The 18947-nt window shown below is 35.5% G+C and overlaps 1 protein-coding gene across 3 annotated transcripts; it reads left to right on the top strand.

Moving 5' to 3' along the window:
• The first annotated feature begins 517 nt into the window (after positions 1 to 517).
• On the top strand, positions 518 to 18635 carry LOC120264946 (SNARE-interacting protein KEULE-like). 3 transcript variants are annotated; one of them, XM_039272860.1, is made up of 21 exons: positions 518 to 786; positions 1971 to 2029; positions 3747 to 3828; positions 4372 to 4450; positions 5020 to 5070; positions 5173 to 5269; positions 5426 to 5458; positions 5606 to 5734; positions 6210 to 6404; positions 6503 to 6586; positions 6759 to 6857; positions 6920 to 6996; positions 11187 to 11283; positions 15569 to 15694; positions 15800 to 15895; positions 16835 to 16951; positions 17046 to 17120; positions 17380 to 17582; positions 17708 to 17798; positions 17878 to 17967; positions 18206 to 18635. In XM_039272860.1, the coding sequence occupies exons 1-21, from the start codon at positions 720 to 722 to the stop codon at positions 18257 to 18259; spliced, it is 2001 nt and encodes a 666-aa protein (XP_039128794.1). In that variant the 5' UTR covers positions 518 to 719; the 3' UTR covers positions 18260 to 18635. The 3 variants fall into 3 exon arrangements, with proteins under 3 accessions (XP_039128794.1, XP_039128795.1, XP_039128796.1); XM_039272861.1 differs by lacking the exons at positions 518 to 786; positions 1971 to 2029 and adding an exon at positions 4207 to 4245; XM_039272862.1 differs by lacking the exons at positions 518 to 786; positions 1971 to 2029; positions 3747 to 3828; positions 4372 to 4450; positions 5020 to 5070 and having other exon boundaries at positions 5175 to 5255.
• The last annotated feature ends 312 nt before the right edge of the window (positions 18636 to 18947 follow it).

The following is an 18947-nucleotide window of genomic DNA, read 5'->3' as shown; positions in this document are numbered from 1 at the left end:
TTGTTTGGCAATTTGGCAAAGTTGTAGGGTTTTTTTGGCAATTTCCTAACTCAATTACTTACATTGTATTGCTTCTACTGTTTTATTTAATGAATTAAATAAATTTTAAATTGATTTAATTTATCAATTTAAGTGTTAGGATTCATCCATGCAATATATTTAGTTTATATCTAAAACTAACCATATAAATTTCAGTTTTCTCTATTATAATTGATGAATCTCGATGCTCGTTTGTTTTTTTTATTTTTTCTAGTTGGCTTTGTAAAAAAAAGAAAACTTGATATCAATTTTAAATAAAATTTTATTTGACATACCTCATGTATACAAACACGAATGTTCAGAGTCAAATCCTTGAGATCATCCTCATAATCTAATCCTCCTCGATCTTCTTGAGAGACCGGATGAATAGAGAAATAGTCAAAAATTAAGATACCGCGTTCATAATAGACCGAATTCAAAAGTCGCTTCGGGTAACAGAACCACGTCAACCCCGTGACGGTTCATGCATGCTCTTCTTATTTCTTAATCCAGGCCCACTCGGCCGTTGGCCCCGTCTTGTCTACAATCATTCCCGGTCAAACTCCACAACCACAACCCCCATCACCAACCTTCTCCCTTCTCCCCTCACCACCCTCCCCCTTCCTCTCTCTCCCTCATTCTTCGATCTCTCCGGGACGATCGTCTCTGAGAGCATACGCCGGAATAGCAGAGCGACAACTATGTCGGACACTGACTCCTCCCATGGGGCCGGAGATTACAAGCTCTTCCGCCAGATCAGCCGTGACCGTATGCCTCTTTAATCTTTGTTGTTCTTGTTTGTGCTTGGTTTTTTTAGTTTATTCTGTTTATTTTTTTTGTGGTTGGTGTTGCCCTTTTGTTTTGATTTTCTGTGGATGTTGTCATTTTTGGTAATGTGAAGCTTAATGTTGTGAAAGTTGGAGAAGTTAGATGATTTGGAGTAGAAATGAAGGAAATTTTTGTTTTTTTTTTTTGGAGTTTGTTGGTTTGTTTGGTTTCGAATCGATGTTATCCCTGTTTTTCCCATCGTGTATCTCTGTGGAGTTTGCTTTAGTAGTGGTTCCAAAAGGAAGAGATTGATAGGATGTGAATTATCTGATGTGAAATAATCTGATTTATGCTTGCTAATCAATTAGTTGACAAAGTATCCTCTGAATTCAAGTATAAGGCTCGCCTGAGCTCAGAATGCTTATAATTCCATTTTGTTGTTTATCAGTAGAAAAGATCTTTTGTGTTTGACTTATTTATTTCAGTTGTATGCATCTGATGCTCATAGAAAGGGTTGCTAGATGGGCTACGTGAGATGGTTATGTGACAAGTCATTTAGATGTAAAATATGGACGCCTTTGGAAACAAGCACATAGTCGTCATTCTTGTGTAATTATGTTACAACCTCTGGTAATACTAAACCAAAAGAAGACTTATTAGGTATGGAAAAGTTCAAACAAGGTAAGAATGGACGAGGAAAAGAAATTATGATTGAAGAAAAATGGAAATTAATTTATTTTGGTCAGTGTGAGATATTAAAACCAAACTTGATATCTCCTTTTGTAGGAATTAAGCTTTTGAGAAGAAATTAGAATATGTTGTGACAGAGAAGATTTTACTGACATATCCCTTTTTTAACCATGTACATTGAAGAGTAGCTCAGACTTTATAGCTTAAATGTCTTGCGTCAGTATCTATCTTGAACATCCACTGATGCCTAGTCTTCTTCTTCTTCTTCATGTGATTTTGTATTTAATCTATGAATTATTTTATTGACGTCTTAGTCGCTTGAGAAGCTTCGACAGATATGTTAAGGGTTGCTCAAGCATCACTCTTAACAAATCACCTATTGTAATAATACTCTTGTGCAATAGTTCATTATATGGATACTATTAAGGTCACTCAAGCAAAATTTAGTTTGGTGAGCTTTTTCTTAGATGCCTTTTGTTATATGAATGTTCTAGGTTTGCTTTATGAAATGCTTCGGTCAGCCAAAGTGAAGGAGACGAAAACGACATGGAAGGTAAATCTCCTATAAGAATTTTTTTTTTTACTTTTTTATTCATTTGTTACTTGCTTATTTGAAGAATTTATAAGTAATTATTGATTTTCCTTCTTGCATTATTTTACCATTCGCTGCTGCACTCAAGTAGTTTTCTTCATGCATTGTAGGCAGAATGGGGCAAAGTTATCATACTTGGCTATCTTCTAATTGTTAAATGATTCGTTGTTACTTTGGTTCAATTTTTGTACATCATTGTGTTCTTTAACCTTTAACTCTTTTTTAGCTCTCTAATCCAACAACAATCCTTACCTTGCAATCTTCAACTTCTTCTTTTTTGTTTTCTATGATTAATAGGTAAGTTAAAAAAAAAGAAATTATAAGCACTAATATTTTTATTTCACATGAATGTTAACTTGGCATCCAATACCAACTGAGGAAGCGATGTCAGAAATTATGTCAACAAGAATAGGCAATAAAACATTAATGTATTTAAGACCGGATGCCACCTGGGTGCCACTCTTGCTCTAGGGATGGAAATTAACACACACACACACAAAAATGCAAATTACCTGGATGGGAATGAATAATACAATTAAGGACGGACCAAAAATGGCTTTAAACCTTTATTTAAATTATATTTTTTTATTCTAAAGTGAAAGAAATTTGTCAAAATTGTCCCTAGGACCACTAACTCAGCTACCACATGAAAAAGCCTTTTTCCTCTAAATTTAAAATAAAAAACATGAACAATGATTTGCCCAAGCTGTCCTTGTGATGGATGCAAGGATGTTACACTTGATCACTGAGCTCTCAAGAGTCAGTATTCCAAAAAGGAAGCTAATGCAGATCTCAATGACAACTTGGCCGCTGTGAACATGCTCGACGTTAACATATTCAAGCTCACTGCTGGTCGTTTAGGCACGGTGGTCCTTGAGCAAGACCATGGCCTATGATGCAGGGATGAGTGCTTGCAAAAATTACACATGTTCTCTTGAAGGGTCTTGAAGATAAAAAGAATTGTGAGAACAAGGCCAACATAACAAGCACCTGTAAGGCCGCATAGGGAGAGAGGATAAGGAAGGAGTGGCAACCGACACTTTATAAGGTGCCAAGGTGTTGCTAGAGATGGAGCACATGAACTTGGTGAACCAACAAAATTTGCCCACCTGGAACTCCTTGATTCAGTTGTTGACATAATCATCCCAATCATGAAACTTGCTGAAGGAGATGGAGTACATGACTTGGGGAGAATGTGTTGGTGGCTTTCATGTGCTTGTCACTTATGGACATAGGAAGAAACTGGAACATGAGCAGGTGAATAATGGTGCAGAAGTGTTTCTTGTGATTGACAACAAAGACAGAGGTGAGGAGGAAAAGGACCTCAAGGAAGAGGAACCATTCAGGCTTGGTTAATTACATGCCCACAATGAGGATGACAAGAACAGCACAGCAACAGTCAGGGGTGCCAAAGACTTTTTTTAAAAAAATATTTAAAAAATGTAGTCATCAACCAGATGGACATTTTGATAAATACATTGGCTCTATGGTCAAAATAAAGTTATAAAAGAAATATACAAAAATTACCCTTCATGCGTTATTGGCTGTCATGAGTTCTTTAAAGTTATCTCATTGACCCATTACCTGTTTATGTACCTAATTGATTTATTGCCATCATTTTGCTGATATGTATGACTTTGGTCCTCACAATCTTCTTCAATATAACTTGGTTGTCAAGGTACTTATCATGGACAAGTTTACCGTCAAAGTCATGTCTTATTCTTGCAAGATGGCTGATATCACTGATGAAGGTGTTTCCTGTAAGTTTCCACTTCCTTCAAACATGTAATCATTTAGCACTACTTCATCTGCTGTTTGGTGTGCCATTTATCTAAAGAGTCTTCCTGAGAATTGCATGCCACCTGGGAAATAATTGTATATGATCCTTGAAGCTGTCCTTTGTGTATGGTTTATTTTTTTCGTATGTGACTGGAAAACATCTAATGACCCAATGAGTGGTTAGCATAGCATTTTTTTATTGCTTTATTTTGTTGGAGTTATTTCTTTCATTTTTATTTACTTATTATTATAATATTTGGTATTTTGGTACCATCTACTTAGCTCGTAACATATTGATTTTAAGTGAGTTTTTTTGTCCAACTTTTTGCTGCATATAATATCCCTTGGAGCTATACAAGAGCATTTGCCTGGTTTTCTTTGTTTGGTAAAACATGGAGGTACCCTTAGTTTTTTCATCTTTACTTCTTAAAATATATACAGACTTTGTCCCACTATATTTATAACGTGTAGGTACTCAATTCTGCTGAATAATTCTTTAATGGCTTACTTTTCTTTTTTGACAGTGGTAGAAGATCTTTACAAGCGCAGGCAACCATTGCCTTCAATGGATGCCATATATTTTATCCAGCCTACAAAAGAAAAGTAAAGATTTTCTCTTGATTTATCTTAAGATTTTACTCTCACATTCAGTTTTACGTCGAATTCTAGATGAACCCATGTGTAGTTTCCCTCTTCTGTTATACCAGTGGTCTTTGAAGCTTATGTATTTATCTTTTCATTTCTGGCATGGAATATATTTTCAGATAGTCTAGACAGTCTTATTTGGTTTAACACTTTAGTTTTTGTTAGTTTTAAACTTTCCTAGTGTAAGTGGGTTTTCTGGTTATGTTTTTGTCGCAATTTAGAATTTTATGTAATTTTTTGTCTATATCTGTATAAGAGGAGAATCTTAGTTTGAGCAAGTATAAGTAAATTTAGCTAATTATTAGTCTATATTTATAATGGGCCTTATTGCTTTGCAAATAGAATCGTGATGAAGAAACTAGTAGAGTTTTCTTGAAAACCGTTTCATGTGGGTGAACACCTGTATAATTTTGTTAGGTATTTCTTCATAAAGTTGAAATTGGCTTTTAAGCATAATTAATGCCTTTATTTTTTTATAAATGCATTTTTATGTGATCATTCATTTTTTTTTTTTGGGTGATGCACAGTGTTGTAATGTTCTTATCTGACATGTCAGGAAGATCTCCTCTTTACAGAAAGTATGTATCTGATTTATATTTTATCATTAGCTCCCATGGTTTTATTTTCTTGGCCTTACTGAACTATATCTGTTTTTCCTTTGCTTTTAATTTTTCTTTTAGGGCCTTTGTATTCTTTAGTTCTCCTATGCCAAAGGAACTGGTGGCTTACATTAAGAAGGATACAAGTGTCTTGCCTCGTATAGGTGCTTTGAGTGAGGTCCATCATCTTTTATTTCTAAACTGCTCCGCATTAATGATTTCATTTTGCATGCACGGGATTTCTGATTTATTTTTAACTGAACTTATAGACTATCCTAAGTTTTGCACTTTCTTGGATATTTATTGACTTTTCTACCATAACAAATGTTTACAGATGAATTTGGAGTATTTTGCCATTGATAGTCAGGTACATATTGTCATCCTGTTGTCTTTTCCTTTTCTCTAGATGTTTTAATCATCATGACTGATGCTTTCTATTTATTCAATTTGTTCTGGCTTATATTTCATAACATAAAATATGAACTAATAATTCCTAACCCTTCAAACTATGCAGGGTTTTATTACTGACCACGAGATGGCCTTGGAGGAATTATTTGCAGAGAATGCAGAAAATTCGCAGAAGTATAACATCTGCTTAAACACAATGGCTACCCGCATTGCTACAGCATTTGCCTCATTGAGGGTAAGACAGGGAACTTTAGTAGATCTTCTGTACGGATGATGAATTTGCTCATCTGTTTGATAAACAATAAGCAATAAGCTGGTAGCATGTTTACTGACACATAAAATATGCAAGCTATTTATTTAGTTATGATTTTACAGTGATAGTAAAGTCTCATAGCTATAGCAGCAGACATAATAGAATTCCTGGAATATGGGGTGACTACCTAACCCATTAAATGTTGAAATTATCATTGGTTTTTTCTTTGATTATTTCAAATGAGTTGAATTGTTAAATTGAAATGTGCCGCATAAATGATTCAGTTTGATAGTTTATAATTATTCATAGAATTAATCTTTCCAACCATATCTATGCTGGAAATTCTTTTATGTGAATAATTTCTAATGCCTTAAGAAATGCTTATTTGTTGTTTTGATCTTTGTGTAAACTATCTTGTCTCGAAACCATTTAAATCAGTAAGTCTTTTTCCCCTCAGGAATTTCCTAATGTGCGATATCGTGCTGCCAAATCATCTTTAGATCCTTTGACATTGACAACACTTCGTGATTTAGTCCCAACCAAGCTTGCTGCTGGAGTTTGGAACTGTCTTTCCAAGTACAAAGCAACAATTCCTGATTTCCCTCAGAAAGAGACATGTGAATTGCTCATTGTGGACCGGTCAATAGACCAGGTAAGAGTTTGATTTTATGAGTAGTCTAATTTGCTTGCTTGCTTGCTATGAGAGTAATTTTTTTTTTTTGTGCATATATCACAACTTTTTGTTGACAGATTGCTCCTATCATTCATGAATGGACTTATGATGCTATGTGCCATGATTTGCTAAATATGGAGGGAAACAAATATGTACATGAGGTAAAATTGCCTTCATTTCCTTAAAAAGTAACTATCATGTGATTCATTTTCTTAATGAAATAGAATTGGCTAGCAAAATCTGTTTTTATCATAAGATGGATGCAAGGCAACCAAACATTGTCCATGCATGAATTGTTGGAGCTCTTTTGTACATGAGTTTGTCTCCTTTCAGGTTCCAAGCAGAACAGGATCAGCCCCTGAAAAGAAGGAAGTTCTTTTGGAGGATCATGATCCCATCTGGCTTGAGCTGCGTCATGCGCATATTGCAGATGTGAGTTTTTTTTTTTTCATTAGATTATTTTAAGTTCTCTTGATAGTTAGCTTGCATGACAGGCTAGTGAGAGGCTACATGACAAAATGACCAACTTTATATCAAAGAATAAAGCAGCTCAAATTCATCATGCTTCAAGGTAACTTTCAAATACCTGCTGTTCATGAATGTTATAGGTACAAGTTTCAGATTTTATTTTGTAACATCTAGAACCTAATTAAGTTAGGGTTGTTTAACATAACCTAAGAGACTAAAGGAAAAAAAAAAAGAAGATGTTTCTGGGTGATCTAGAAGAAGGATAATAATGAGAATGTTATCCAGTATGGAGGAAGTGTATCTAAAGAGGCTAAGAGGGAGAGTAAGAGTGAACAAAAGAGAAAAGAAAAAAAAAAGAGAGAAGAAGAGAGAGATTGCTGGAGCTTGGAGATTGGCGGAGCAACCATCAACAGGTAGGATTGGAATTCAACCTTTGAGGTTGGTGATAAAGAGTTTGGTTTGTTTATTAGGGAAGAGTGTATATGTGTATTTAGTTGAAAATTGTGAAAGGGGTGTTATTACAGTGAAAGAAATAAGAGAAAGAATGATCATATATGTTTTGAATAAGCTGCTGTGCATGGTTACTGAGAGAGAAGAGTATTCGAGTGTGGGCTTCCTACATGTGAAAAAGGATGAATGAATCATGAAAATTTGGGATATGATGATAGGAAGGATGATTTGAGTTTAAATCATGGATGGTTGCATATAGATTGTGAATCATAGATTTTGACAGTGGAACTATCAGAATATTGCACTCTGAATTCTGAGGACTTGCAGGTGAAATTTGTATTGGTTGAATTTATAGTTTATGAACACACATAAAATTTTGTATTGGTTGAATTTGTAGTTTATGAGATATGATCCTTTTAAGAGACCTGTCCCCGGTGTCATCTCTGTACAAAACCTACAAGTAGTGTTTTTCATGACCTTAGAGACTGTTGGAAATATAGTACCATATCGGTTGTGTGATAGAAGTGTAATGGGTTTATATATAGGTATAGGGGTTGAGCCACTAAGTCTTGAGATTTTTTGGTGTAAGACCCCTAAGCTCATATAGAGCCCATATAGGGCCCACTAGTACCAAAATATAAAATCTAACAGATTCAAAATTAGACAAAGTCAAAAATATGAAAAATATTTATTTTTTGTCTTAACTGTATGTTAATAAGATATCTTTGCATTAGGATATACATGTTTGGATGCTTGGATGTTTGAGTATATGAAATGACAATAGAGTATATTGTCAAACATCCAATAGACTCGATTGAAAGCGCCAAACATCCAAATACACTTTCAATTGAGGATATTGTCGCTTCTTATATGTATTTGGATGTTCCACAAGCAAGAAATGACAATAGACTCAATTGAACGCGTCAAACATCCAAATACATGTAAGAAGCAGCAATAGACTCAAATGAAAATGTCAAACATCCAAATACATATAAGAGGTGGTAATCAACTTGAATGAAAGCGTCCAATTGATATATTTATCCAATCAAGGTAATTAAATAATTTACAACATTTGGAACTTAAGTATAATTCATATAAATAAGCAACTTATCACTTATGAATTTGTATAGCAACTTAGACCCATTTTCCTTAACCAAACCACTCAAATCATACACAATCATCATGCTCAAATCACCAATTTCACAATAGAATTCAGATCATGTTTGTACTCACTTCCTATTTTCCTAATGAAGACTTATCTCCTCTATTTGAGCTCCTCCTACTTGTTGAGTTTCTATAGCATGTATACATATGGTTATCAAAGTGCTTATACTGTGTTTACATGCATGTAACATACTTACGATAATGTTTCATACAAAAGCTATAAATTTTAAGCAAATTTTCGAGACTTTTGTGGACTGTTTCTATCCAATCTCCCAAACCATTAACTCAAATACACCGGTTTTTGTTTTTAATAAAGCCGCACACCTAGGGCTGTATCATATTAAGATTTCATAATATTTTGTGCTCTCCTTAATTTATGACATTAATTTGAATCTTGCTCTACTTCTATACTTGTTGTTTTTTAAGCTTATGCATCATATATATCTCCCAACATGTATATCCAAATCCAAAGATATTTTATGGGCATATAGACAAAAATGAACATTTCATGTTTTCCACTTTGTCTAATTCTGTCTCTAAGGTCATGCAAAACACTACTTAACTTGCGGGTCTTGTAAAGAAGTAACACCCGGGATAGGTCTCATTAGAGGGCATATCTCATAATCTACAAATTTAATAAATACAAAATTTTACAGGCGTTTAGTTAAGATAAAATACAATAAATTTTATGTTTTATACTTTTCCAAATTTTATTGCTAAGGCATCAGAATTCGGAGTGCAATATTTTGCCAGCTCTAATGTCAAAACATGGTTCATAATTTATGTGTATCAATGCATGATTTCAACTCTAATCATCCTTTCTATCATCACATCCCTAATTTTCATGGTCATTCATCCTTTTTCACATATAGGCAGCCCACACTTAAATACTCTTCTCTCTCAATAACCATACATAGCAACTCATTCAAAACATATATATGATCATTCTCTCTTATTTCACTACAATAACACCCTATGTTCTCCTTCACCACCTTCAACTATACACACATATACACTCTTCCCTATAAAGAGAACCAAACACTTTATCATCAACCTTAAAGGTTGAATTCAATTCCTACCTGTTGATGGTTACTCTAGCAATCTCTCTTCTCTTCTTCTCTCGTCTATTCTCTCTCCCATCTTATTCACTTCTCCCTCATGTTGGATAGCATCCTTATCCTTATCCTTCCTCTAGATCACCTAGAAGCTTCTATCTCCCTCTCTTCTCCTTCTCCTCTCTCTCTGGTGTAGATTGGCTTATATAAAATAAGTGCCTTGTTAAAGTTTTTCTAGAAGTGCTTCTAGCATAAGTGTTTTTTCCTCTTAAGTCAATCTGTTTTGCACTCAGTTATCTTAGAGACACTTTACATATAAAAATTTAAAAAGCATTTTGGCCAGAAAGATTAGGCCAAAATGCCTGGTTTGAACTCATAAAGGCACTTTTTCCAAAAGCACCATGATGGTGGTTTCTCAAAAAGTAATAAAAATATTTTACTTTTATTTTTTTATTTTTACCTTTTTCATAAGCCAATTTAAACACATTCAAGTTACCCTAGGGTGAAAGGGCATTAACCAATATTTTAGTTTTTACTTCAATTCTTAGATAGAATGGTAAGCATTTTCTTATGCAAATATTATCATATAAAGATGTGGGATTAAAAGAATCTTATTGGATTTGGGGGATAATTTTTATCTAGGCTAACTAAAATTGACTTAATTGATACCAATAAAAACTAAATATTTTAGAACTAAAATTTTACCTTTTTTAATAATGATAGATATTTATGAATATCAATAATTGTTTAATTATTAAACATATTTATATATTATAAAAATTCTTTTTATATATTATCCCACTTGTTTGGCTGGGGGAATAGTATTTATCCCCAACCAAACATGGTACAAATGAAATTGTTGCCTTACTGAAGGTAAGCAGTGCCTAGATGGACTGCCTTAGTTGAAATCTAATGCTTGTAGAAAATTGGTTATGGACGATATCAAGTCTACAATCTGAACTGCATTTTTTGTGGTCATGGATATCGAAAAATGGGAGAAAATCATTAAGTTGGTAAGCGGCTAATTAGTTGCCCATGGCGATTTAAATGTGGAAAATAGCAATCCTTGATTAGCTTTCTTTGCACAGAAAAAAGAGGAATTTTGCATTAAAAACTATGGTTATAAAAAAGAATCTCTATATTGTTTACAAAAAAAAAAGGTTTTTTGGCATTAGATATTTTTCAGTGGCATTTACCACTGTTCTGCTTTCGCATATCTTGCTTGTTTTCCTTGATGTATTTCGTAATAATTTTTCTAGAATTAGTCAAGCAGAAAATTGAGAACATATTCTTTGGTTATAACTACCGCAGAAGAATAGTTCCTTAAATTATCTTATTATAGTTATCAAGGAGAATCTTGTACCAAGAAACAGAACAAGGAAATTTTGACGTTTGATTTTTTTATTTTTCTGAAAGTTATGCCTAAGGCCTATTTGCAGTGTCTAAGGTTCCTATCCTATAAGAGTAATAGGCTTTTCTTTGATGGACAACATGATGGTGTATGATGGTAATCATATGAAAGGCTTGCTCTGGTCTATCCTAGTGTATCGATATTTAATATTAATATTTACAACTTGGTGAGTGCTTCAATTATTTCTTACATTGTTTTTTGTTTGTTACAAAGAGGTGGTGGTGAGCTCTCAACAAGGGACTTGCAAAAAATGGTTCAAGCATTGCCACAATACAGTGAGCAAATTGATAAACTTTCTCTTCACGTGGAGGTTAGATGAATTTGTATTTTTGTATTTTTCATAAATATTTTCAGCAATGTATCTATTTTTCTTTAGTAACATTGTTATTATAACTGTTGAAAATATAGTCCCATATCGGTTGTGTGATAGAAGTGTGATTGGTTTATAAATAAGTATAAGGGTTCAGCCACTAAGTGTTGAGATTTTTTGGTATAAGACCCCTAAGCTTATGTAGCATCCATATAGGACCCACTAGTTCAAAATATAAAATCTAATTAAAGCAATATAGTGGAGCCCAATATATATATTTAAAAAGAAAAAAGGCCTTAGAGATACAAGTGTACAAGTTCATGTGAGTAGGACTCTAAGACATAAGTAGTGTACAAGTCCATGTGTGTAGGACCTTTGAGACGTACAAAGTACTGATAAAAAAAATATAGACCTTGGTGTACAAGTTTGAGCAAGTTTAAACTGACAAAGAAATAACCCAGTTGAACTTGAGGGAGGGTGCTGGAAATATAGTCCCACATCATTTGTGTAATAGAAGTGTAATTGGTTTATATATAGGTATATGGGTTGAACCACAAAGTCTCGAGACTTTTTGGTGTAAGACACTAAGCTTATGTAGCACCCATATAGGGCTCACTAGTACAAAATATAAAATCTAACAATTACTATTATTATTATACAATTGTTCAAGGAAAAATAGTTCTTCATTAGCATACTAACAATGTCATGCACATCTATTCCCTCGTCTGCAGTAACAGTTTTGTATTATGTATGTGCATTGAATTTTGTTAATTTAAAAGCCTTCATATTTTTGGCATGCTCTTTTTTATTGTTTTCATTCGTTGAATCTCTTTCTCATGTTTCAAGATTTGATTCTCAGCAGAGTCCTACAAACTTTCCTCAGGACTTGAGGAGCTCTTCTTCATTGCTGTTATTTTAAGAAAACAATTTTTAGCTTGAACTGTATATGTTTTTGTGAAGATAGGAGAAATAGTTTGTATATCTCATTAGTAAAGGAGTACAAGGATATATATAGAGAAATATTAGGGTTTTGTGGTATGGGTCCAATATGGCCCATCAACCAAATATAAGCTATAACATAATTCTAACATTTTCCCTCAAGCTGGAGCATATATATCGAGCATGCCCAGCTTGTTGCATAGATTACTAAAGACTTTAATATTTAAACCCTTGGTGAAGATATCCGCCAGTTGCTCAGACGACTGGGTATATGGCGTAGAGATGACTCCCTTCAGTACTATATCACGAACATAGTGACAATCAACCTCCACATGCTTGGTACGCTCATGGAATGTTGGATTATTTGCAATGAAGATGGCGGCTTGGTTATCACACAACATCTGCATTGGTATTGTGATAGGGGATCCCAACTCAGATAGAAAAGACTGCACCCAAACCATCTCACGAGTCATGCATGCGCCATCGATCTGTACTCTGCTTCTGCACTCGATCTCGAAACCACATTCTGTTTCTTGCTTCGCCAAGTAACCAAGTTTCCACCGACATACGTCTGAGCTCGACGTAGACTTTACGTCCCTATCACCCTGCATAACCCGAGTCAGAATATGCTGCAACGTCTAGGTGACCATGATTCTTGTAGAGAAGACCTTCGCCTGGAGCTCCTTTAACATATGCAAGAACCCTCAGAGCACCCTGCTAGTGAACTTCTCGTGGCTCATGCATGAACTGACTCAGGAGTCCAACTGCGTAACATATATCAGGACGAGTAACAATTAGATAAATGAGCTTGCCAATCAGACGTCTGTATTGACCAGGATCTTTGAGAAATGGGGAAGATGTCTCCCAAAAGGGTGATGACTGCTCAATAGGTGTACTCTCTGGTTTACAACCCAATAAACCAGTCTCCTCAAGTAAGTTCAACACATACTTCCGCTGTGAGAGCGTCATCTTTCCTTTCACATATGCAAACTCAATACCAAGGAAGTATCTGGGTCGTCCCATGTGTCGTGGAACGAAATGCTTCATTAAATGCTCCTTAGTTCTCTGAATGTCCTGGCGATCGCTACCCGTCAACAAGATGCCATCGACATATGCCGCAAGTACAACACAACCAGATGAAGTGTTCTTATAGAACACAGAATGATCCACATTACACCTGCGAAAACCATCTCCAACTGCAATTACACTAAATTTGTCAAACCATGCACGAGGACTTTGTTTCAAACCATAGATCGCTTTCTTGAGCTGGCAGACTAGATCTCCCCTGGAGCAACATACCCCGGAGGTTGCTCCATAAACATTGTCTCAACTAAGTCTCCATAGAGAAAGGCATTCTTCACATCAAGTTGACAGAGTGCCCATGATCGATTCATAGCTACCGACAGTAGAATGCGAATGGAATTTAGACGAGCAACTGGTGAAAAAGTCTCAGCATAATCAACACCATAAGTCTGAGTAAAACCACGGGCCACCAACCGGGCTTTGTAGCGATCAACTGTACCATCCGCTTTGTGCTTGACGAGAAGACCCATCGTGCAGTGACGAGCCCGGCATCGCGAGGCGAGGCACAAGCTCCCATGTACCACGAGATCTCAAGGATTCCATTTCCTCATCCATTACCGTTTGCCATTGTGGAAGTAAACGTGCATCTTGGCAGTTCCTGGGAATTGACTCAGCAGACAAGGAAAGAGCAAATGTGCGGAAGGACGGGTGAAGATTATCATAAGAAACAAAAAGGGAGATGGGATGTTTAGTACAAGAACGAACTACGCTTATGTCCAAAGGCAATGTGCAGATCCCAGAGCCCGACTTGCGCATGGTCGCCAGTGTGAGCACCTCCTCGATGGATCGGAGCTGATGGTCGTGTGAACGCGTGGTGTCGATGATACAACCCTGCCCAAAACGACCATCATCCGCATCCAATGCGGGAGTCGTCACACTCAGGCATCAGGCGAGGATCCGACTCTTGATTTGTGCCCATGAGCCATTTCACGAAAGCGTAGTTAACATATCGTGAAAAGCGAGATAGAAAAATGATTGAGACTCAAAAAACGTGCATCCATAGACACATAATACTTCCGACTGGTCGGATGAAACAACCGGTATCCACGTTGGGTGCGGGAATAACCAACAAAGACACATTTAAGCGCACGCGGGCGCAATTTGTCCAAACCAGGTGTTAAATCCTGAACAAGACCAACACAACCGAAAACACGAGGGGATAAGTGAAACAATTCGGTATCAGGTAGAAGACGACGTAGAGGAACCTCTCCCTCTAAGGGTGCAGAAGGCATACGATTAATAAGATAGACTGCAGTTAAGATAGTATCAGACCACAAATACATAGGAACATTATGCTCTACGAAGAGAGTGCATGCAACATCCAAGATGTGACGATGCTTTCTTTCAGCAACTCCATTTTGTTGAGAGGTGTGTGGACATGTGGTTTGATGAATAATCACAAAGGACGCACACAAAGAATTTACAGCAGAAGAGACAAATTCTAAAGCATTATCGGTGCGAAGACATTTGAGAACAGTGGAAAATTGATTTTTTATTTCTAAAATGAATTTTTGAAGGACATCAGCAATAGACCGACGGTCTTTTAACAAATATACCCAAAACACTCGGGAAAAATTATCAACAAACACAACATAGTAACGATGACTGTTTTTTTTCTTCGGGAGATACAGTGCTTAATTCGCCTCAAAACTGTTGGAGAGGGAATGATCTTGGTGGCTTTCTGATAATCATGAAGTATGCAATGCTGACTGCATTTTGTCTGAAGCTGCTTGTTTCTTGATTTCAGTTTGACTGTTTTGTGACTTCTGCAACCCATATGGATAAGATTTGAAGTGTCTAATTAGAAATGTATGATGAAATAATTATCCTTTGTTAATGGACTAGTTGACTATTCATTATCTGATAGAGGTAATTGCCCCCTTGAGCTATATATTGACTTTTAAATGTCTTCCAAATTTGTTTGTTCATTATAACTTACATGAAAATGTGATGAGTCCATAAATCAGATCATAGCAAGCTTGTGCTGTGTGTTTAGCTAGTGAGGACTCAATACTGGAACTTGCTACAATCAAACTTGTAGGACATGAACAAGCTGCAGGAAAGTAAATAATATTATATGTAAAACCCAGCATTGTTATGCAGTGAACTTGCTACAAGCTTTCTTATTTTGCAAAAATGTCAAATATTAAATTTGTCTATCTATTAACTTTGTTAACCCATAATTTATGTAAAGAAACATGTTGGAGTTTGAATTCACTTGTAAAGGAACCGTGCTTTCTGCTAACTTGTTATCAGTATACAGATTGCAGGTAAATTAAACAGAATTATTAGAGAAATGGATCTCCGAGAAATTGGGCAGTTGGAGCAAGATCTTGTCTTTGGGGATGCTGGAGCAAAGGAAGTTATTAATTTTTTTAGGACGAAGCAGGTTGTGTGAATATTGCATTCCATATGCTTTAATGCCACTAACCCTCCACAAGATTTATGTGGACCATGCAAATGTGACTTGGAACTCCAAATTATTCCTCTGCAGGATATTAGTCCTGAAAACAGATTACGTTTGCTGATGATTTATGCTTCCATCTTTCCTGAAAAATTTGAAGGTGACATAGGTGAAAAGCTCATGCAGGTAAATAACTTAACTTTAAATATACAGCACTATGAAAAACTGACTCTTCTGTCTTATTATTTATCATCTCTTTTTCAATCTTTTCTATGTTAGATATAAAGCAAACCCAGCAACAAATTGAAGAAGAGTACTAAGAATAGTCTTCAAGACTCTCATAAATAGCAAAGAAGGATCAGGGTTATCCACATACTTCAAAAGACAATATTCACCTCTTAAACTAAACTAGATAAACACATAATAAGTGATTATGATTGAAGCAACCATGAATTATTAAATATATGTCCTTTCCTCCTGTCATCATACCCTTTGGATGCCATATAACTCAATACTTACTTGATACTTGTTTCTTTTATGTTACTTATTGTCAAACATTTTTGGCATTTGTACCAAGTAAACTCATACAATTTTATGAATGTCATACCAAGATAGCTAATCGTATTTCACCTAGTTAGTCAGAGGCAAAGAATGAAAGGCTTGACTGCAATTTTAGTTGCAACAAACAGAATAGACACAATCTATAAATTTCATCCTCAGTTAGTATTACGCTTGCATATCACAGGAGCATTTTTTTTCCTAATTTTGTTACAATCCACAACTTTGTTAGCCATACTTTATGTGGTTTCAAAAGTGTTACCTTCTGAACCTTCTATCTTACCTGTATAATGTCAAAAGAAAGAACTAGCTATATGGTTATTTCAAGGAATTGATAATCTATCTTGTTTGCTTTGAGGTTTGGACTGTACGCAGCATATGTTTGTAATAATAAAAGACATGCATGATAAATGCATCCTTGAAGTAGAACTTCCTTTTTTCAGGATTCTTTGTGTGCGTGTGTGTGTGTTGGGGGGTAGAAATCTAAATCTTAGATCTTCGATTCATTTAAGAAGGGAAGTGTTGTGTAATTTCAAGCAAATTCAAGAAAAAAATTTTCTGTTTCAGCTGGCAAGACTATCACAAGATGATATGCATGCTGTTAAGAATATGAAATACTTGGGAGGGTCAGATATTAAAAAGCCCTCAGGAGGGGTCTTTTCTCTCAAATTTGATTCTCATAAGGTAAAAGCACAAAACCATTTTTGAGGTTGAGTCTCCATCTAGCTCCCCTTCCACTTATTCTCAGTGGTTAACATGGATGTACTGTGTTCATCAGAAGCATGCAGCCAGAAAAGAACGTGCCAGTGATGGAGAAACATGGCAGCTATCACGTTTTTACCCCATGATTGAGGTATGCATGATGATTGGATCTAAATATAGTTTTATAAATTTCAATGTTTGGTTCTGCAGCAATTTCTTCCTCTTGTTTCATCGAGCTTGACTGGTTTGAACTGTTGTATATCAGCTAATTTGATACCATCTCTGTTGTTTTGGTGTCTGAGGACCATTTTTTAGTAAAATGGTTTAGTAAACTTGTTATTGTATTGTTTGCTTTATTTTATTTTGGTAAGAATTTAAATTAAATCATAATTGTCAAAAACATTTTCCAGGAGTTAATTGAGAAACTTACGAAAGGTGAGCTACCACCGGATGAGTATCCATCTATGAATGATCCAAGTATGTCAGTTCATGGAACTTCAACCTCCAATGGTCTGTCAGTGCGCTCAACTCAGTCGCAACCTGCCCATTCCATGAGATCTAGACGGACTGGCACATGGGCCAAAGCTCATAATTCCGATGATGGATATTCAAGGTACATGAATATTTTGCATGGAACTCTAGTTATCTCTTAGAGCCTCTTCATGCCTTGATTTTAAGCCTTTAAGTATATTTTTTTTCTCTTTGATTTTTAATGGGCGATGTTTATTTTTTCTTTAGTGATTCAGTACTGAGGCATGCATCTAGTGATTCTAAGAAAATGGGCCAGCGAATTTTTGTGTTCATAATTGGTGGAGCCACTCGATCAGAGGTTGTCGTCTACCCCTATTTTTTTGGTTATGTTACTGTTTCAGATATTAATGTTTGTTCTCTACGAAATGTTGCATCAGCTTCGGGTAGCTCACAAACTTACCGCAAAGCTAAGAAGGGAGGTCATTTTAGGCTCAACTAGTATAGACGATCCCCCCCAATTCATTACAGTAAGTTGAGAAATCATTTTATGGTCATTATATTTTCTTTCTCAACTTAAATTTGCTGCTTTTCTCGCCTTTTTTTCCTACAAATATTTAGGAGCCCTGTGACTTTTCCAGTATTTTAATAGCGTCCACTGTCGTTTGGAGTTTCATTACACAAACTCTACAAGGCACTGCACATTGTTCATAAACTTCCTTTGTATGCTAGCTAATGCATTTTATTGATTGTTTGCATTTTGTGCAGAAACTAAAGCTGCTGACTGCTCAGGAATTTTCGATCGATGATCTTCATATTTAATTGTGTGCACATTGGCAGATGATGCTTCACCGTTGATTGGTTTTTAATACAGGTTTTGTTCCTTTTTCATTTCCGTTTGCCATCTCCCCAATGTTCCCTTTTCACCTATTCTTTTAACAAATACAAATTCATCATTACTTTTGCATCCGATGAGTCAGATGCAAGCTCCTCAATCGGTCTCGATCCACAATTGGACGAATCAATGTTTTCCACAACCACTGCTTCTTTGATATCTATTATCCAAATTGTATGATAGTTATGTGTAACATTTAGATTTTTATTTTGGTGTTTTGAAAGTGTGGGAAAGTTTCGTACTGATCCATTATGGTTCTCACTGTTTTGGAACATTCAAATTCTCAAACATTAATTTTGGTAAGTGGATGCATTGGCCTTTGTTTGCATGATGATGATCAGATGCTTCTTATGTTGTGCCATTGTATGAATGAATAACAATATAGTCTCATTTGTCATTTATTTGTCATTTGTTACTTGTAAGCATCGAGAAGGAAATTTTTCCATATTTCCAACTAAAAACTGTGCAAAAGCTTTATTTTTCAACGATTTTCGTCTTAAAAACAGTAGTTGATGAGATTGGTGACCGTGTTTTTTCGAACTCCCTCTAGTCTTATTTATTTGTTCACTTTGGTCTTGTTTATTTGTTCACTTCAAGTCATTCACGTCTTTTAAC

The sequence above is a fragment of the Dioscorea cayenensis genome, chromosome 7 (genome assembly GCF_009730915.1).
Source record: "Dioscorea cayenensis subsp. rotundata cultivar TDr96_F1 chromosome 7, TDr96_F1_v2_PseudoChromosome.rev07_lg8_w22 25.fasta, whole genome shotgun sequence".
Classification (NCBI taxonomy): domain Eukaryota; kingdom Viridiplantae; phylum Streptophyta; class Magnoliopsida; order Dioscoreales; family Dioscoreaceae; genus Dioscorea; species Dioscorea cayenensis.
This window is presented reverse-complemented; position numbering and strand designations above follow the sequence as displayed.

What these genes read in the sequence shown, in the direction of transcription:
- LOC120264946 (XM_039272860.1), top strand. Translation starts at nt 720, where the DNA reads ATGTCGGACACTGACTCCTCCCATGGGGCCGGAGATTACAAGCTCTTC. An exon ending in GTATAGGTGCTTTGAGTGAG is followed by an intron (nt 5,270 to 5,425) that starts GTCCATCATCTT and finishes AAATGTTTACAG; the next exon opens with ATGAATTTGGAGTATTTTGC. An exon ending in ATTTTTTTAGGACGAAGCAG is followed by an intron (nt 15,695 to 15,799) that starts GTTGTGTGAATA and finishes ATTCCTCTGCAG; the next exon opens with GATATTAGTCCTGAAAACAG.